This window comes from Leptopilina heterotoma, unplaced genomic scaffold (genome assembly GCF_015476425.1).
Source record: "Leptopilina heterotoma isolate Lh14 unplaced genomic scaffold, ASM1547642v1 Lhet_221, whole genome shotgun sequence".
Lineage (NCBI taxonomy): Eukaryota > Metazoa > Arthropoda > Insecta > Hymenoptera > Figitidae > Leptopilina > Leptopilina heterotoma.
Window position 1 is genome coordinate 409,893 of NW_025110939.1, and position 21,510 is coordinate 431,402.

At 31.2% G+C, this 21,510-nt stretch overlaps 1 protein-coding gene across 1 annotated transcript; it reads right to left on the reverse strand.

The window, feature by feature from the left end:
* Window positions 1-2,242: 2,242 nt before the first annotated feature.
* On the reverse strand, window positions 2,243-4,849 carry LOC122502172. The gene is made up of 8 exons (XM_043612096.1): window positions 4,808-4,849; window positions 4,447-4,511; window positions 4,087-4,161; window positions 3,731-3,795; window positions 3,368-3,442; window positions 3,008-3,082; window positions 2,648-2,722; window positions 2,243-2,363 (listed from the first exon to the last, which is right to left on the reverse strand). The coding sequence occupies exons 4-8, from the start codon at window positions 3,782-3,784 to the stop codon at window positions 2,274-2,276; spliced, it is 369 nt and encodes a 122-aa protein (XP_043468031.1). The 5' UTR covers window positions 3,785-3,795; window positions 4,087-4,161; window positions 4,447-4,511; window positions 4,808-4,849; the 3' UTR covers window positions 2,243-2,273.
* Between the last annotated feature and the right edge of the window lie 16,661 nt (window positions 4,850-21,510).

Consider the following 21,510-nt stretch of genomic DNA (forward strand, 5'->3'; position numbering starts at 1 on the left):
AAGTGACGCCACAACTTCTTTTAGAAGAAGCACAATAAAGCCAAAATGATATACATTACTATAATTTGATACCTTAACCCTACCATACCAAGAGCAAGTAATTTAATTCATTCGTTTAGTCAGTAAAGCCAGTGCACTACATTACCCCCTTCTACTCTATATATGCACATGTATAAATTTGTTTATAAAAACGGTTGAAAAAAAAGTATAAATAGAATATATAGTACATTGGAAATAGAAACAATAAAAAGACATAACATAATTATATAATATAAAATAAATACTTTTTTTATATAAAAAAAAAGGTTAAAAAAACTATTATTTGCAAAAGAATTTAAAAATTAAAAATAGAAAACAAATGAAAATAATTATGTAATATAAAATAAATATTTTTTTTATAAAAAAAAACGATTAAAAAAACCATTATTTGCAAAAGAATTTAAAAATCAAAGATAGACAACAAATGAAAATAATTATGTAATTTAAAATAAATACTTTTTTTAGAAAAAAAAGAGTGAAAAAAACTATTAATTGCAAGAACATATTTAAATAGAAAAATAGAAAACAAACTACAAGAGTTTTTAAATAAAAACCTTTCTATCACAGAAATTGTAAAGATGATAAAATGAAATATAAGACTTTTTTAACAAACTAAAATTTTAAATTATCTTCTTTTGATAAAAAGTGTAAATTCTATTTTTTTGGTTTCTTCATTATCTTTGTCATAGCCGTGTATAAGTTGTCGCGCGGAGATCCTCTCTTCTGATTGGATTTTAAAGGTTGTGGCTCTAATAATTTAACAGTTTTCTTTCGCTTTCGAATCCTTGCCATAGTTAATCTAAGCCTATCGATGGGCGACAATCCATCATCAGGAGCTTTGTCTCCAGTTGACGGTTGCGGTTTGGTAGGCTTGTCAGATCTTGCATACTCTGAGCTATGTATTCTCGAAATGCTCGACGTTGATTTGAACCAAATTTCTAAATTATTATCACAATCAGCCTTCGCAGATACCTTTTCCTTTATTTCAAATAATCCAGGGCTTTCAGGGTCATATTCCTCATTGAATATTTTATTCAGATTTACAAATAGCTGAAAAATTAAAATTTAATATATAATTTAAAAAATACTATGTACATTATGTTATATCAAAGTCATTCAAATTCACAATTTCATATAATAAAAATTTCAGTAAAACCTATACCTTTTTCTTAAGTTCAACCGCTTTACTCTCAACGTTCGCATAGCCAGCATCGTTTTCATCGTTTTCAACTATTTCTTTGGTGGCCTAAAGCAAAAAACAACAGTAAATTAATTTAAAATACTTATGTTCAAGTTCAACATTATTATAAAAAATCAATTCATTTTTTTCTTCTTTTACTTTTTTGTTTTATTGTAAAATAGTTCTCTGCAAATCTTACTTTTTAGGTTATCTTCAAAGAATTAAAACTTAAGTTTAAATTTTTCTATAATTTCCAAAGAATAATTTAATTGTTATTAAAATTATTTGTGACTAGCTTCAGATTCTGTTAATTTTACTACTTATTATTAAAAATTATCAGAAAAAACTTACCGCTGTCGTTGATTCCAACAATGCACCCTCAACGTTCTCACAGCCAGCTTCCATTTCAACTATTTCTTTGGTGGTCTAAAGCAAAAAAAACAGTAAATTAATTTAGAATACTTATGTTCAAGTTCAACATTATTATAAAAAATCATTTCATTTTTTCTTTTTTTACTCTATTTGTTTTACTGCAAAATAGTTATCTGCAAATTTTACTTTTTAGGTTATCTTCAAAGAATTGAAACTTAAATTTAAATTTTTCTATAATTTCCGAAGAATAATTTAATTGTTATTAAAATTATTTGTGACTAGCTTCAGATTCTGTTAATTATACTACTTATTATTAAAAATTATCAGAAAAAACTTACCGCTGTCGTTGATTCCAACAATGCACCCTTAACGTTCTCACAGCCAGCTTCCATTTTAACTATTTCTTTGGTGGTCTAAAGCAAAGAAAACAGTAAATTAATTTAGAATACTTATGTTCAAGTTCAACATTATTATAAAAAATCATTTCATTTTTTCTTTTTTTACTCTATTTGTTTTACTGCAAAATAGTTATCTGCAAATTTTACTTTTTAGGTTATCTTCAAAGAATTGAAAATTAAATTTAAATTTTTCTATAATTTCCGAAGAATAATTTAATTGTTATTAAAATTATTTGTGACTAGCTTCAGATTCTGTTAATTTTACTACTTATTATTAAAAATTATCAGAAAAAACTTACCGCTGTCGTTGATTCCAACAATGCACCTTTAACGTTCTCACAGCCAGCTTCCATTTCAACTATTTCTTTGGTGGTCTAAAGGAAAGAAAACAGTAAATTAATTTAGAATACTTATGTTCAAGTTCAACATTATTATAAAAAATCATTTCATTTTTTCTTTTTTTACTCTATTTGTTTTACTGCAAAATAGTTCTCTGCAAACTTTACTTTTTAGGTTATCTTCAAAGAATTGACACTTAAATTTAAATTTTTCTATAATTTCCGAAGAATAATTCAATTGTTATTAAAATTATTTGTGACTAGCTTCAGATTCTGTTAATTTTACTACTTATTATTAAAAATTATCAGAAAAAACTTACCGCTGTCGTTGATTCCAACAATGCACCTTTAACGTTCTCACAGCCAGCTTCCATTTCAACTATTTCTTTGGTGGTCTAAAGCAAAGAAAACAGTAAATTAATTTAGAATACTTATGTTCAAGTTCAACATTATTATAAAAAATCATTTCATTTTTTCTTTTTTTTACTCTATTTGTTTTACTGCAAAATAGTTATCTGCAAATTTTACTTTTTAGGTTATCTTCAAAGAATTGACACTTAAATTTAAATTTTTCTATAATTTCCGAAGAATAATTCAATTGTTATTAAAATTATTTGTGACAAGCTTCAGATTCTGTTAATTTTACTACTTATTTTTAAAAATTATTAGAAAAAATTTACCGCTGTCGTTGATTCCAACAATACACCCTCAACGTTCTCACAGCCAGCTTCCATTTCAACTATTTCTTTGGTGGTCTAAAGCAAAAAAAACAGTAAATTAATTTAGAAAACTTATGTTCAAGTTCAACATTATTATAAAAAATCATTTCATTTTTTCTTTTTTTACTCTATTTGTTTTACTGCAAAACAGTTCTCTGCAAATCTTACTTTTTAGGTTATTTTCAAAGAATTGAAACTTAAATTTAAATTTTTCTATAATTTCCGAAGAATAATTTAATTGTTATTAAAATTATTTGTGACTAGCTTCAGATTCTGTTAATTTTACTACTTATTATTAAAAATTATCAGAAAAAAACTTACCGCTGTCGTTGATTCTAACAATGCACTCTCAACGTTCTCACAGCCAGCTTCCATTTCAACTATTTCTTTGGTCGTCTAAAGCAAAAAAAAAACAGTAAATTAATTTAGAATACTTATGTTCAAGTTCAACATTATTATAAAAAATTATTTCATTTTTTTCTTCTTTTACTCTATTTGTTTTACTGTAAAATAGTTTTCTGCAAATCTTACTTTTTAGGTTATCTTCAAATAATTGACTCTTAAATTTAAATTTTTCTATAATTTCCGAAGAATAATTTAATTGTTATTAAAATTATTTGTGACATGTTTCAGATTCTGTTAATTTTTCTACTTATTATTAAAAATTATCAGAAAAAAACTTACCGCTGTCGTTGATTCCAACAATGCACCCTCAACGTTCTCACAGCCAGCTTCCATTTTAACTATTTCTTTGGTGGTCCAAAGCAAAAAAAACAGTAAATTAATTTAGAATACTTATGTTCAAGTTCAACATTATAAAAAATCATTTCATTTTTTCTTTTTTACTCTATTTGTTTTACTGCAAAATAGTTCTCTGCAAATCTTACTTTTTAGGTTATCTTCAAAGAATTGAAACTTAAATTTAAATTTTTCTATAATTTCCGAAGAATAATTTAATTGTTATTAAAATTATTTGTGACTAGCTTCAGATTCTGTTAATTTTACTACTTATTATTAAAAATTATAAGAAAAAAACTTACCGCTGTCGTTGATTCTAACAATGCACTCTCAACGTTCTCACAGCCAGCTTCCATTTCAACTATTTCTTTGGTGGTCTAAAGCAAGAAAAACAGTAAATTAATTCAGAATACTTATGTTCAAGTTCAACATTATTATAAAAAATTATTTCATTTTTTTCTTCTTTTACTTTTTTGTTTTACTGTAAAATAGTTCTCTACAAATCTTACTTTTTAGGTTATTTTCAAAGAATTGAAACTTAAATTTAAATTTTTCTATAATTTCCGAAGAATAATTTAATTGTTATTAAAATTATTTGTGACTAGCTTCAGATTCTGTTAATTTTACTACTTATTATTAAAAATTATCAGAAAAAAACTTACCGCTGTCGTTGATTCCAACAATGCACCTTCAACGTTCTCACAGCCAGCTTCCATTTCAACTATTTCTTTGGTGGTCTAAAGCAAAAAAAACAGTAAATTAATTTAGAATACTTATGTTCAAGTTCAATATTATTATAAAAAATTATTTCATTTTTTTCTTCTTTTACTCTATTTGTTTTACTGTAAAATAGTTCTCTGCAAATCTTACTTTTTAGGTTATCTTCAAATAATTGACACTTAAATTTAAATTTTTCTATAATTTCCGAAGAATAATTTAATTGTTATTAAAATTATTTGTGACAAGTTTCAGATTCTGTTAATTTTTCTACTTATTATTAAAAATTATCAGAAAAAAACTTACCGCTGTCGTTGATTCCAACAATGCACCCTCAACGTTCTCACAGCCAGCTTCCATTTCAACTATTTCTTTGGTGGTCCAAAGCAAAAAAAACAGTAAATTAATTTAGAATACTTATGTTCAAGTTCAACATTATTATAAAAAATTATTTCATTTTTTTCTTCTTTTACTCTATTTGTTTTACTGTAAAATAGTTCTCTGCAAATCTTACTTTTTAGGTTATCTTCAAATAATTGACACTTAAATTTAAATTTTTCTATAATTTCCGAAGAATAATTTAATTGTTATTAAAATTATTTGTGACATGTTTCAGATTCTGTTAATTTTTCTACGTATTATTAAAAATTATCAGAAAAAAACTTACCGCTGTCGTTGATTCCAACAATGCACCCTCAACGTTCTCACAGCCAGCTTCCATTTTAACTATTTCTTTGGTGGTCCAAAGCAAAAAAAACAGTAAATTAATTTAGAATACTTATGTTCAAGTTCAACATTATAAAAAATCATTTCATTTTTTCTTTTTTACTCTATTTGTTTTACTGCAAAATAGTTCTCTGCAAATCTTACTTTTTAGGTTATCTTCAAATAATTCACAATTAAATTTAAATTTTTCTATAATTTCCGAAGAATAATTAATTGTTATTAAAATTATTCGTGACAAGCTTCAGATTCTGTTAATTTTTCTACTTATTATTAAAAATTATCAGAAAAAAACTTACCGCTGTCGTTGATTCCAACAATGCACCCTCAACGTTCTCACAGCCAGCTTCCATTTCAACTATTTCTTTGGTGGTCTAAAGCAAAAAAAACAGTAAATTAATTTAGAATACTTATGTTCAAGTTCAACATTATTATAAAAAATTATTTCATTTTTTTCTTCTTTTACTCTATTTGTTTTACTGTAAAATAGTTCTCTGCAAATCTTACTTTTTAGGTTATCTTCAAAGAATTAAAACTTAAATTTAAATTTTTCTATAATTTCCGAAGAATAATTTAATTGTTATTAAAATTATTTGTGACTAGCTTCAGATTCTGTTAATTTTACTAGTTATTATTAAAAATTATCAGAAAAAACTTACCGCTGTCTTTGATTCCAACAATGCACCCTCAACGTTCTTACAGCCAGCTTCCATTTCAACTATTTCTTTGGTGGTCTAAAGCAAAAAAAACAGTAAATTAATTTAGAATACTTATGTTCAAGTTCAACATTATTATAAAAAATTATTTCATTTTTTCTTTTTTTACTCTATTTGTTTTACTGCAAAATAGTTCTCTGCAAATCTTACTTTTTAGGTTATCTTTAAAGAATTGACACTTAAATTTAAATTTTTCTATAATTTCCGAAGAATAATTTAATTGTTATTGAAATTATTTGTGACTAGCTTCAGATTCTGTTAATTTTACTACTTATTATTAAAAATTATCAGAAAAAACTTACCGCTGTCGTTGATTCCAACAATGCACCCTCAACGTTCTCACAGCCAGCTTCCATTTCAACTATTTCTTTGGTGGTCTAAAGCAAAAAAAACAGTAAATTAATTTAGAATACTTATGTTCAAGTTCAACATTATTATAAAAAATTATTTCATTTTTTTTCTTTTACTCTATTTGTTTTACTGTAAAATAGTTCTCTGCAAATCTTACTTTTTAGGTTATCTTCAAAGAATTAAAACTTAAATTTAAAATTTTTAAAATTATCAAAAGAAAACATTATTTTCAAAAAAATTTTTTTTTAAGAAATATAATTGAAAATTATTAAAGCAATATTTAAATTTCAATAAACAAATCTTAGCAGAGGTTATTAAAACAATTAAACATCTCTGACAACCTTATTCAAAAATTCTAAGAACAATTACACCCTCGAGGAATTCGACCAAAATTGTATCAAAAACAACCAAAATCCCGCAATCGGCTTCACCACTCATAAAAACAATTGAAATTCCTCCAAGAATTTAAAAATATTATTATTGTTTTTTAATTATATCGTGTAATTTACGTACTTTACGGGCCCCTTAAAGAACGGACTTCCACGGGATTTACGAACCTAGTTCGAGCCCTGCTAACGAATTGTTGTCAATAACCGTACACTTGTATAGTCTATTTATTTATTTTATCTTTCTTTTAGATTCCTGGTCGACTTTGGGGAATGGACTCTTGCACCTATTAAAGACGATGATGACGGGTTTTGGCCCTTTCTGCCGAATTTGTTGCTCTGTCGTCCCAAGCTACATAACCCACAAACCTGGCTTCAGGAGTTTTACTGGGACGAGTTGGATCGTAACTATTTGGTTCGTGGATTCTAGGCCCCGGTAAGATATTCACTTGTTAGACCGTTTCCAGTGTGTTTTATGCAACACTTAACCTTGAAATTTTGAATTTAATTCTTTGAAAGTGCAAACAGTTGCAGGGATACACATGAATTTAAAGAAAAAAAATTTTTTTTAGAAGTGCTTCAGGAATCCAGTGGACGTGCATGTTTCCCTCCCACAACTGGAGCTCGTAGAAGGTGGGCTGCCAGATTTAGAGGAGCCCAAGATAAGGTGCGTTTACGTTTCTAGGTTGTGGTATTTATCACTGATCCTTTGATTTGTTAGAGAAACTAATGCCTCACCCCCTCTTTTTTTTAGATTCCTAAAAGAGTTGCCTTCCTTTTCCCCAAAGGTAGGCTTCCAACCAGTAAAGGCGGGACTGAAATTAACCTTTCTACAATGTCATGACTGGCTGGGACCGGGCCAGCCAAGAACTCGGGGTTGGTGGAAATTGGTAAGTGAGATAACATTGTTAAGCTGATTGGTTATTAGTTATTAGCTGATTAGTTGGTTCAAATTTAATAATCAATAATAATAACAAATTATTATCTTAATAGACTAAGCAATATGCTAATTTAACAAGTATAAAACTTGGATAATTATAATAGTTATAGGATTTTATATTTATAGTTTAGAATTAATTAACTTTGATCGATTTACTAATCTTGCGACAAACGCACAAAAGTTATTAACTTATAAAAAGGAAACCCTTCTTACTTTTATCACTAAATTAAAATTAAATAATTTATGCATTAATTAATTTAAATACCTAAACCATTTCATATTTTTATAAAAACATTTTGTTACAAACCAGAAATAAATTTATAAATTAGGCTTTTAAGATGGCCCTTTATCTCGATTTGGGGAGGCACCAAGCTGCCAGAATGTTTAATTATTCTGTTTAATTTTGTGGGGACGTTATCCTACTTTTAAAAGTTACCTTCTGATTCATTAAATGCACTATTTTTTAAATGATTTTGAATTTTAGGTTTAGTTAGGTAAGTATAAAGAAATTGATTTTATGAATACATGATTTATTTTTAAATAGCAAAATACCTTTTGAATACAGAATGGTTATAGTGTGTTACAAAAAGAAAGTGTATGTGTGTTAGAATATGTGATTGAAACGATACTTATTTACTTACAAACTACCGGCGGAGCTATTCCTCTTTCGAATCACAAAACATCCGTCAAGCGAAAATTCTTTTGCTTTTGTTTTTACTGAAAATCGCGGCGTCTGATTCGCGCAATTTTCTTTTGGTTGCGAGATTGCACTTGTGGTGAGTCGACGCGGGCAATATCTATGCAACCGGACATTTTTCCTATTGTTCGCAAGATCTTGCTGACCCCCTTCCCCCCTAAATGTCTTATGTAATTTATGGACGGACTAAAGATTTCGACGTAAAATAATAGACGTTTGTGGGCTTCATTTTTACCCGTAGGTCAAAACTGACCTTAAAATTGACCTAAATTTTGAGGAAACAGTAGGTCAGAAGGAATTTTCTTGTCAATTTTTGACGTGTAGGTCAAAACTGACCTTAAAATTGATCTAAATTTTAAGAAAATATCAGATCAGAGGGAGATTTCTGGTCAAATTTTAACTTGTAGGAAAAAACTGCCATTAAAATTAAAGTACATTTTGAGAACAGAAAAATAATTTTAATAGAATTTAAAAAAAAAATATGTCAATTTATAACATCTTTTATTGATTGAAACTTAATATTGAAATTTAGGTCAAACTTCTTTTAACCAATAGGTCGAAAATTCCGTCAAACTTAAATATAAAGGTACGACTTTTTAAAAAATCCTAATTAATTTGCTTTTTTCATGTATAGGCTAAAAAATATGTCAAATTTGACCTAAATTTTAAGAAAAGGTCAGGTCAGAGGAAGTTTTTTCGACAATTTTTGCGGTGTATATGAAAACTAACCTTAAAATTGACCTAATTTTTGAGGGCAAAGGGAATTGTTCGTCAATTTTTTCCGTTAAGGTCAAAACTGCCCTTAAAATTGACCTACATTTTGAAGGTAAAGGGAATTGTTTGTCAATTTTTTACCTGAAGGTTAAAACTGCCCTTCAAATTAACCTAAATTTTGATAGCAGTGGGAATTGTTTGTTAATTTTTGACCTGTAGATTAAAACTGCCTTTAAAATTGACCTACATTTTGAGGTCAGAGGGAATTATTTGTGAATTTTTGACGTTTAGGTCAAAACTGCTCTTAAAATTGACCTACATTTTGAGGGCAGAGGCAATTGTTTGTCAATTTTTTACCTGTAGGTTAAATCTGCCCTTAAAATTGACATAAATTGTACTGTCAGAGTAAAACGCAATTTTTAACGCTTAGGTCAAAACTGCCCTTAAAATTGAACTAAATTTTGAAAGCAGAGCAATAAGTTTGTCAATTTTTAACTTTAAGTCATAACTACTCTTAAAATTGACTTAAATTTTGAGGGCAGAGGGGTTATTTTGTTAGTTTTCTACCTGTAGGTTGAATCTGCCCTTAAAATTGACCTAAATTTTGAGTAATTTTGGCCTGTAGGTTAAAACTGCCCTTAAATTAACCTGAATTTAGGTCAAATATAACTTGTTTCTGACGATGGACCTACCTTGACAGTGGGCCAACCATGACTATGTTCCCCCTACTATAAGGGTCCCTTAAAACTTTCTGAAACAGCGGCGGCGGCGATATGATTTTATATTAATAGGGATAGATAGGGATAGATTAATAAAATTATTATTTATCTTAGTTATAATAGTGTATATAATTCATTTATTGTAATTATATTGTTCCTACTTTTTATAGGTTGTTTGTATATGCATTTTACATAATGAGCAATATATATTGGCTGCAGCATTGCGCCTCCTTTTATGTTTTACAGAAAATTTGGGTATGAATTTTACACTTACTATTTGGTTTGTTTAAATAGTATTACCGCAAGGTTTATTGTTGGCGGCATTGATTTCGCCGGTACTATTACTAATAACTAGTGATTATATTTATTATTTAGTAGAAGGAGAAAGAAAATAATAAATCTTTTATCCCTCTAATTATTATTTTCTTATAGGCATCTCCTAGTTAAAGGCATCTCATGATGTGATATTTGACGTTATCAAGGTGTCAAATATCCTCAGGCATAGCGTCGCTGCGTCGCGACGTTGCTAATTTAGAATTAAAATTTATTCTACATGGTTGCCAGATGACCAATTTTAAAACAAAACTAAGATTCTAACAATCCACCGTGAAAATTCCCGTTTTCGTCACCGAAAACTTTGATGCCTTGAACTTAGGGATGCGCACAATAATAAGACGCATCAACATAATTTCTTTAATACTAAAATGATAATTTCACAACTTGGTGTAGATCTTACAAAAATAGCAGTAATTCTGGTGACAGTATTAACTCGCCGTAATTATTTATCAAAGTCGTGATTATATTTCCTTAATTTTAAAATTTTGGCTATTTAAGATTGAGTTAGATTACAGCTGAAGAAAAACTTAACAGAGAAATACTGTTGCAAATTTTAAAGTAAATCATTTTATGAATAAACAAGTGAAACTTTATATTGAAGATTGAATATTTATGTAGGCTTCCTTTAGAATTAATCCAACTCAAGAAAACAAATTGACAAGTTTGAAATTCTGATTGCTGCAAAATGCAATATTATAGAAAATTATAAGAGAAAATATATATATATATATTTTTTTTTATCTTGAGGACTGTTAACAATGTCGATAATAATAATATTTATAATATTAATTTTTTTTATTGAAAGCAGTCAATAATTGCCATTTGAGGGAAGAAAAATTTCTTTGTTTATATTCCTCTCTCTTTTCTCCTTTAAAAAAAAAAATTGATCATAAACTAGAAGAAATTCGGCAACTATTGATAGCATACATCGTAGCATTATGCGTACATGATCAGTGGTGCTTAACGTGCTTAGGCGTTTTTGTACCCCTTAATGTTATGCTCGTGCATCTCCAAGTAGTACGAACGCAATTGGGAACCGTCAGTTTAGTGACGTAATGTCAGTGTCAGTGCGTAAAACAATTCTTTCTTAAACAAAATATTTTGTTTATACTTGGACAATCTTTTAAAGATGAGTGGTAATCATGCGGTCGGCGGCGTTCTCGCGTGGTCGGCGGCGACTGCTGTACTCGGCAGCGGCCGCTGGCAAGTATCTCGCGCGCTCGAAAATGACAGGATCGAGAAATTTGGTCGTAAATACCACAAAAATAAACCGATTTTTGTTAGGAAGTTCTATATTATTCCTCGGAATCATAGTTACAATATTTTTCCCTGATTCTCGAATGTCGCGAATTTTCAACGGAAATGCCTCAAAAATGACTTTAAAGTTGGTGCGCTCCGGAAACGACATTTTTGACAGTGAACGTGTGGATACATATTTTAACTATAAAGTAGAATAATAATAACTAAAGCAATTATTGTTAGTGATAAAATTTACATCCTGCGTAGGATTGGTAAAGTCTATAGGTTTACTTTCTCAACCACCGCGCGAAGGCTGTCCGTCAGGCGGCTGCTATGGTCGGCGACGGCGGCGACCTTTGTTGAGCATTCGTGCGTTTGGCGAATGGTGCTACTGAGAAATTGTTAATAAGTCTCCCAAAATAAAGGCGATTTTTGTTTTGGACATAGAAAATTGTTCCCTAGAGCCACAGCTACAACTTTTTCTGTATGGTCAATTTTCACAAAAATCGTTGCAAATGCCTCAAAATTGAATTTGAAGTGGGGCACTCTGAAAGTCGATATTTAAGATACCCTGATAGCAAAATTTTGTTTTAATCATTTAACTAGGGTATATAAAGTATTGTATATATTTTATTTTTAAGGCAGACGTTATTCACGACCTCCCACGGAGGGTAGTCCACCACTGCGTCCATATGCTTGGAGATGTACCAGCTGCTCTTATGTTTTGAGGCTAGCCGACTCTCGGGAACCCGGTTAAAAAAATGTACATTTAGTAAAAAGGCAAGGAGTTTGTGTAAACCCTTTGTGGGTCAAAATTAGATAACTAATTTATATAATTAGGATTCCTTTTTCTATGGGCTTCTAGCAGTGTACATCTTTAAAAATAAAAAAATATTTTAAAAAAATAAATAAAAAAAAGACTTACTCGCAGCTAGTGATTATTATTTAGATAACCTATCAAGAAATCTTTCCGATATATGTATTTTATAAAGTGATCAATTTATCTGACATAATTAAAATTTTAATATTTAGATTATTTAATGAATAAATCCTTTAAACTATTTTCTTTTATATAAAATAGGAATTTTCTTAGTGAAGTAGTAATGAAATTAAAACAAAATCTTTATATTATTAGAATGAGAAAAACTTTTATTATTGAATTTATATTAGGCATAATTTTTTTTTTGAAATATAGAATTCCAATTAGAAATTTTTTTTTTATATATATGTGTAAAACAAAAAAAACTCTCTCTTTATATAGTTTCCTTTCATGATAGACCTGCGAAATCAGGTTATTTCGGGTGGCGATTTTGAACGTCTGTTAGGGTCGTTGTAAGCACTAACCTCTTCGGTTCGAAGATCTTCCGTGTTGTCTTGCGAGGTTATTTTTGGCGGAAACTACTGGCGAAAAGGTGGTTGGTGATTCTTTCCCAATGTAGTCTCCTCTACCTGGATCCCACGCAGCTTGGAACCTAACCCTTCGGTTAGTAATCTGATCTTCACTGATGGTCTATCTTCGGACGTTGCAGACTTTATCTCCTTTTTTGGAGTAGTTGTTGGTTCAGTTAAGGTTGTTCTTTGTTGTATAGTCACCTCCTTGTTGACAGCGGTTCTACTTGTAGAAGGGATATCCTCGAATAATCCAGCAACATCCTTGGGTGTTGGAGTTTTAATCGACATAAGCAGAAATGCACATATGAGAATAATTCCTCCATATGACCCGTAAATCAAGGTCGAGTGTCTTTCTTGATTATGTTGCTGTAAGGCGAACTCTTGAATCTGTTGTTCTAGTTCATCTAGGGTTTTTGAATTCAACTCGAATGCTGATAATTTCGGGTTAATTTCAAGGATGGACTTCGTTAGGACTCTAGTATTCTCGAGCAGGTGATTATATCTTAGTAGTGTTGGAGAAAGCTTTGTTAAGTTTAAATGCAGATCTGATTCAAAAATAAATTCTGATTGACCAGCTTGCGAGGTGGTGGCTGAAATTATGGCGTCCTTGGTTTTGAGGGAACATCCTGGACCCAATTTGAGGATCCCAACTTCGCTCAGCATGATCTTGATTGGACTCATGGAATGGCATGCAATTGTTGCCTTTCCTGGTACATCAAAGGAATAGATCCACCCGCCTATGGTGGTCAAAGGCTTCCAGTAAGACTTGGATTCGCTGGTTACTCTGATGTCACAAAACCTTAAAGCTTCCACGTTGGGCTTGACCAACAATAAGGCTTCACAGGACGCTCGTTCACGAAGATCGTAGATTGGGGCGCCTTGAAGGCAGACGTGGAAAGATGTTGTTGTTTTACACAAATTCCATTCCTGCTCCTCAAACAAGAGGTATGTTCGCTGATCCTCGTCAATAATAAGGTAATCATATTCAGATTGTATGTATGCTCTTCCGGTACCATTCTCGAGCATTTCTTGAGTGGTCGGATGGTGATGGTGGAGATACGAATCAGTTCGTCAATGCTGATCCTAGGTCCAGTCAATGGAAACTGAACATCCTTGAGGTTATCCTGCACTTTTCGCAGGATTAATTCCAGTTGTTCGGATGTTATGAGACCGGGGTGTAGATATCCTTTCCTGGACTCGTGAACCGCCTTCAACATAGTGGTGGTGGCCTGCATGTTGTGATCGATGCCCAATCTTCATGCCTTGGCGATGGCATATGTTAGATTTCTTTTCTCCATTTTGGCCTTCGACTTAGTACTCCCTATGGCAATCAGGACTTGGAGTTGTTCCTGTAGTTCCTTCAGCAAGGATCCATGTTGTACTTGGGAGTGTAGCGAGTCGAGTTGTGATCTCACTACGTGGGTTTGTTTTCCGACCAGGTGTGACAAGTTGGCCTGGGCTTCGTTGAGATCTTGGATGGCAGCACTATATTTTTCTCCGTCATCATAGGTCAGAACGCCGACGATTGGTCCTGCAATCTTTCCCAGGAATCCCAATAGTGGGACTGAACGCCTTGCTCGTAGTTGGGTAATCATCTTAATTGGTAAGGTCTTTTTAGTATTTTCTAATTCTTCGATCTGGACTCGAAACTGTTTTTGAAGTTCTGAGGCCATTTCCCATTTATCTTCCCAGTCATAGTATTCGACTAATTCGTTGCACCATTCCTCATCAGGTTTACACTGTTGTTTTAGTCGCTGCAGTCTGGTCCTCAAATCGTCGAAGAATCGAGTCTGCTTGCCCACGTCCAGGAATACGGCAATCCTCCAGTTGCTGACGGACCTCCTGACTTCCCCGATATATTCGAAATATATCCCGCTGCTGGACTTGAAAGGAGTGATCTGGTAACGATCACTTGGAGTGGTCATCTCTACTTCGCGGGAACGGAGCTGCTTCGTTGTCATCACTAGGATGGAGAATAGGCATGGCATGGTTATGGCAGTAGTCGTCATCTTTTCTTGAGTTAGTCTAAAATGAGAAAATAAGTTAATAACGGTTCTAGAGCTAGGGTCTAGGTCTTATAATCTGGTGGCTCTGACCTTGTCCCTATGCTTCGCGAATCTTTCACCGTTTTTAGTTTCGAGGATCACATTGTTATTTTCTGTGAATCCTGCAAGGGTGTATGGTCCTTCTGCTCGCTTGTCGAACTTATTAGACCGGACTTATGCCCCGTTAGTTTGTGGGCGGTAACCAGATGTCGTAAGTTGTTTAACGCCAAAGATTTTTTTTTAACTTACACATCAAGGTGCTAACAAAACTTGCTCCTCTATCCGTTAGAATGCAACGGGGTGCTCCAAACACTGAGAATAAGTTCGTAGCTACCGCATGGGCGATTGTTTTTGTTTCTATATTCGGAATGGGGACCGCGTTACAGTATTTAGAGAAATTATCCTGCATTGTGAGGATGTGCCGATTTCCGTTTGGGGTGGTTCGCAATTTGTGTCTAGAGACACCTTGTCAAAAGGCATTGCCGGAGTATCGGTAATTATCATCGGTTCTCTTGTACGGGCCCTAGCGAGTTTGTTTTCGAAACAACTCTTACATCCTCGAATAAATTGGGTAACGTCGTCACGCATCCGGGGCCAATAGTATCTTTCCCTTATTCGTCGGTAGGTCTTGCCTATACCTTTGTGTCCACCTATCAAACTGGAATGAAATTCGGAAACGATTTTACCGCGTAATTCAACAGGAGGTACTTCGATTTTTCCGTGGCACAGGGTGATGGTTGCGTCGCCACCGCGGAAAATTCCTGCGACAAGTTCCGACATTTTATTTTGAGGGAGTGTACCTAGCAGGTCTCCGGAATTTGCCATTCGACAAGAATTTTGATTGTTAGATGCTAAGGCTTTTCTTAAATTTTTTAGTCCGATTATAACATCTTTCCAACAAATTTCATCAAAATGGCGTCTTTTAACAATGATCGAAAAGACCTTGTATTTACCGTTCGGGGAGATAAAAATTTGTCCTTTGACGGGTCTACTGTCCCTAATATCCTGTAAGTCAATATTTTCTGTGGCGACTAATAATTTCGAGATTGGATCGTCCGGTTTACAATCTTCTGAAAGGAAGTGGGCATAGTTGTCTCGTCTGTACGTCGAAGGTTCTGTCCATTGATTTGTTACACCACCAAGAGGCTTGCTGTTGTTTGGTTTCAATTCTTAGGGTTCACTATCACTATCACAATCACGATCACTTTCACTGGATGTTCCGGAAGATGATGGAGGATCAAAATATGAATTCTTGAAGGTTAGGAACGAAGAGCTAAGAGGCGCGCACTTCTTTGCTACATCATTGTCTGTATCCTGTATTCGTCTAGGTTTCATGCCCTGGTTCTTCGCGATGATCTCCTGGTTAAAGTTGACACTTTCATCCTTGAATCTAGTAAACGGGGTGGACTATGCACGTGGGATAGTTGATGGCCCTGGAGTAGATAGTTCGGTTTCCATCTCGAGCGTTTGATCATCTATAGAATGCTCAAAGACTTCTGGGATGTCCTTGAATCTAATCGTGCTTTGCCTCCTTGGTTTGGTGGATTTACTAGTTAGAGGAGTTTCCTTTTGTGATCCTTCCACCGTGGTGGGCAATTCAGGTTGCTCACTTGAAAACTCTTCTGATTCAGTTAATTTTTTCGCTCTACTCCGGTTGAAGTCGTCCAAGAATTTCTTTACTCTTTTGGAAAGTTCGTCATCGGTTCCAACGGCAGGATCAAGAGTTTTTAAATAGTCCAGATGTTCTTGATCTTCTTCACCGTCGGAAACATATTGTCTTCGTGGACTATGGTCTAGGCCTTCGTAATCCCAAAGTAGAGTGTTGTTTGTTGGATTGGAGAAATTTAATCCAGCGTTCGCAATCGATCGATCGAATCTATTGACAGATTCTGATACACTCTGGATCAGTTGTTTAGCCACGGACGGTGATCGTTATTCTGCTTTCTGATCATCTGATTCGCTGATTTCGTCATCGCTGTTATCAATTTTGCGTCGGCCTTCGATGATCATTTCTTCTAGAGGTAACTCCTCAGGTTCCGATTCCGATGAATCCGGTTCTGGGTTTTTCAGAGCTCCTTCTCTAGCAAGACGATTCGCGTTCTCGTTGCCAATGATGACCTCATGTCCAGGAATATGCTCCCAAACAACGTCAAGAGGTTCAATAGCCTTAATTAATCGTTCGTAAGGCTTCCTATTATTCACTGGTTTGTTCTCTGTTGTCCTCCAATCGTTCTGTTTCCATTTCGGTATCCATTCCTCAACGCTCTGCACCAAGTATCGGGAATCTGTTTTTATCCTTAGTTTCTTGATGCCCGCCTTTTTGGCCTGTCGAGCTGCCATAGTGGCTGCTTCGATTTCGGAAGCGTTATTCGTTTGACGTCCGTTATAACGTCGAGAAATGTTTAAAGGATTATCTGGACCAAACCATACGTCAATTCCTGCTTTTGGACTGTATCCTCTATTTTCGCAGCAGGCTCCATCAACGAAAACGTCCGTGTACGAATCAGGGCCTTGACTCTGAGGGGCGTTAGTTTTGAGCTTAGGTGATTTGGGTGGAGTAGTATAGACAGGAAGATGAGGGAAAGCACTATAGTCTTCTCGGAACACCGGGGGATCCGAATCTTCATCTGTTCCTTCCTCCGATTCTTCTTTTGCACTTTCATCACTTGATGATGAATAGGACGGTTCCTTAGTTGTATCCTCTTTTGGAGCAGTGGTTCCTCGGGGTCGTAGTCTGTTGGCGATGCAGCTTTCGTCCGCTTCACTAACGGAGATATCCTGCGGGGGTCGATAGGTTTCGTCACTATCATCCATTGCAGATTTGGTACTTCCAACAGGTCGCCCTCGACGAGGAGGTTCCTTGGCAGCCGTCTTAGTGGGACGCAGTAAGGTGGTCTGCATTTAAGTTGTTAGAATATAGTTAGAATAGAATTTTAAATTCTATAAACGTTATTTAATATAACTGCAATAATTTTACTTTCAAGTTGAATAACTTATTATTGAATAGAAGTAGTATAGAAATTAATCTTGAAGTGAGTAATTTTGAATTTAACTGAATTCCAGTGTATGACATTTTTTTGTGAAAGAATAGTAAGAATACATAACCTTAAAATTAATAAATTTGAAATATTTGAAAGTTTAAGAAATCAGTAATCTTACTTGAAAGAAATTTAATTTAAATGCAATATTGTTAAAAAGAATAGTCGCATAATAGATTATCTGCTTGTTCTAATTTTTATAAAACACCATCTTTTTTTAACAGAAATTTTTAAAAATGTAATATGTATGTCATTGAACTGCATTTTAATGAAATTTATATTTTCTAAAAAGTGTTTACAGCAGAATTATTATTCCGTCACATTTTTATTTATATTTTTTTTATTCAATAAAATTTATATTTAATGTAATTTACACTTAACTAAATGTTTGTTAAATAAAATTTTTACTCAGCCGAATTCTGAAGTGTTCAAAATATGGTTTAGTAAACTTTTTAATTAATAAAAGTAATATTTTTATTAAAGTTTAAGTAATTAAAATATATTTATTTCTACATTGATATTCCAAGAATTCTCAGTTCGATGAAATGCTATTTAAGAGAAATATTATTTAAAAGATTTGCTTTTTAGCATAAATTTTGTTTAATAGAGTTATTTGTTGATTGAAAATCTAGTTGAAATAATTCTCATATATAATAAATGTTATTTAAACTATTTTTTTGTTTAGAAAACTTTTACGTAAACAAATTATTATTTGATAGAAAATTCATGTTGTCTACTTTTAATTTGATCGAATTTATGTTTTTTCAAAATTGAGTTTGACATATTCTCAATATAGGCGAAAACCAACTTGATATAAATGTAACTGACTATAATTTGAAGTTGGCCGAAAACTGTTTATGGTCCGAGTTTCCCTTCTATAGTGTGTTACTTTTAGATTCTGAGGGCGCCACTTAACATTTTCATCACGTGTACAATTATTGTGTGCGAAATTCAAAATAATTCGAACATGCGCAACATTATTAAAGGTAAGTTTATTAAAAAATATTATTTAAATTTTACTTTAATAATATTTCTTTAGTTTTCAAAGTGTTTATTGATTATCATATTTTTTAATAATAATTTTAAAAAATAGTATACTCTTAATGATGATAGAAAATCTCGATAGATGTCACTGCAATGTCGGATTAAGGATAATTTTTTTAAATTTTTAAATTTTTCAAGTATTTGCTGTAATACAAATTGGTTAGTAAGAAAATAAGTTGATTAACCCTTTTGAAAGTTTATAATAAAATTTATTTTTAAAAAACTTGTTTTATTTATTCAAGTAATTTTTTTTGTTAAACATTAGGTTTAAGGGATTAAATAAATTCTAATGAGTTTAATTAATTTTTTTAATGTTTAAATTTCCTGTTTTGTTTTTTTTAATTTCAGTAGGGGAGAGTAGGCTACATTGAACCAGCGTCAACAGTGAACCACTTCAATTTTCTGAGAAATGACTGAGTGAAATTTTTTCTTATTTAATATATAAGTTAGTTTTACTGAAACAAACTATGTCCAAAAATTTCGGGCACGTAGGTTTATTATTTATAAAGAAAAACCAAAAAAACTGTTTTTCACGTACAAAACAAAAAATTTTGTGGAAATATAATCAAGTTTCTTTTGAAATAGGAAGTTTTAAAAATTAGTAAACTTGTGATTTATTTAGCTTAGGGTGCCAACTTCAATATTCCGATGTGATAAAGAATTTTAACTCTTACATAAATTTATTATAAACAATTTTTGTTGTGAATGTCATGTGAATACAGTGAGTGCGGCATCATTGAACCACCCGAAAAAGCAAAGAATTTTCAATTTTAAGAGTTGTAAAGTTGTCTGCTCTACTAATTAGTAAGCAAAATACTGGAAGACATGCTTTCATCACAATTGTGAACGAAATAAACTCAAACTGTCACTTTACCTACCTAACCTGACATCAAAATATATTAATCTCCTATATTAACAAATAATAACTCTTTAACAACAATTTTCTATTTTTTTGAGTGAAAAATAAGATTTTTTACAATGTGTAAGTAGAAATATTATTTTAGAAGTAAATTGTAGTGTTTTATTAAAGGTGGTTCAATGTAGACACACATTCTTCAAAATAAGAAAAGTGTAACTGGCTAGAAAAAAATTAAATTTTATTATTTAATCATAATAATTTGTGTTTGTAACGTGTGTATTAACTAAAGGAGTACTTCAGCTTAATTTTGATACAAAAACCTGATCGAAATTAGTAAAATTTTATTAGTTCTTGGACTTTATAAAATACCCGGTTCAATGTAGCCTACCCTCCCCTATTTTTGTTTATTGGTTATTTGTATGTGTATTTCAATTATTTAGAATAAAATAACCATATTAATAAATTAATCATGCCTGATTGTCCTAAAATTAAAAAATTGTTGAAAGTTATGAAACAATCATTTTCTAACCTTAAACTTGATAGAAACACTTTTCTTATTTTTAAGTGAAATGTAAAAAAATATATCTTAATATTACAATAATAATCTGAATGTTTTTAACTGACAAAAGACTGCAAAGTAGAAATACTCTAAAGAAGTTAATTGATAACAATGTTTGGATTTTGACAGTATTCATAATGGGAACGTTTATTACTTATTTTAAATGTGTTCCTTTTACATAAACAAGTGATTGTGCCATGTTAAAAATGGCAATATTTCTTGCACTCGGGTTTTGACAATTGCATTAAAAGAAGTATTATTTTAAACATTTAAATGAATGACATTTATTTTTTTTAAACAAATATTTATTTATACATTAATATTTTTCTTACAATAAAAAATGTACCACAAAATTTTATAACACTTTTTTTATCCCCTCAACTTGGTTATCTTGTACATTATTTTACCAAATTAGAAGCGTAGAAAGGAAAAAAATGAAAAAATTTTGTACTTTTCTTTAAAATCTGATTAAATTGTAAAAAATTACACTTAATACAATAAATTACGCTAAGTTTTGTCTTAAATTTATGAACAGATCAACGGCTGAGAATTATATTAAGTCATGTTCATTTTTTTGAAAATTTTTTAATAATTGGTGCTTTTGATTCAACAAGTATAGTTGCATAAAAAGCACTAATTATTAAAAATATTTTAAAAATATAAACATGACTCTCTATAATTCTTAGCCGACGAGATGTTGAATTTACATATTCTTCTTATTTTTTTTAAAGTATTTTTTTCTAAATTTTTGTAAATTTTTTTTTGCCGTGTGAAAGTCTGGTCAAAACAGTTTTAAAAATTAAATGATACTTATGCAATTTTAAAAATTTCTTTGATTCAACTTTTACGATTTGGACTTTGTGGGAAAAATTATTTACTAAAACCGGCAAAGAAATTGAATTTTTTATTAAATAGTGATAAAAATGAGTTTAAGAATATTTTAAAATATTAATTATACATTTAAAGAAAATAATATTTTAAGAAAATTATGCAAAATCAATTTATATATAAGACAAAACATGACCAAATCTATTCCGTAGTGTGTCATTTTTTTATAATTTTAGTAGATTTTTTGAAAAAAATAGAGAAAATTTCAATTTTTTTTTCTACGCTACATGTTTTTTACACGTTTATGAAAAAGGAATGTCCCTTGAATTTTAAATGGTAATTCTGTGGAAGAAAGACATAACAGCATAACTGCATTTGTCATGATTTTGAAATAAATTAATTTTAATGTTCTCTCACTTCTGT

What these genes read in the sequence shown, in the direction of transcription:
- LOC122502172 (XM_043612096.1), bottom strand. Translation starts at nt 3,784, where the DNA reads ATGGAAGCTGGCTGTGAGAACGTTGAGGGTGCATTGTTGGAATCAACG. An exon ending in TGTTGGAATCAACGACAGCG is followed by an intron (nt 3,443 to 3,730) that starts GTAAGTTTTTTT and finishes TTTTTGCTTTAG; the next exon opens with ACGACCAAAGAAATAGTTGA. An exon ending in TGTTGGAATCAACGACAGCG is followed by an intron (nt 2,364 to 2,647) that starts GTAAGTTTTTTC and finishes TCTTTCCTTTAG; the next exon opens with ACCACCAAAGAAATAGTTGA.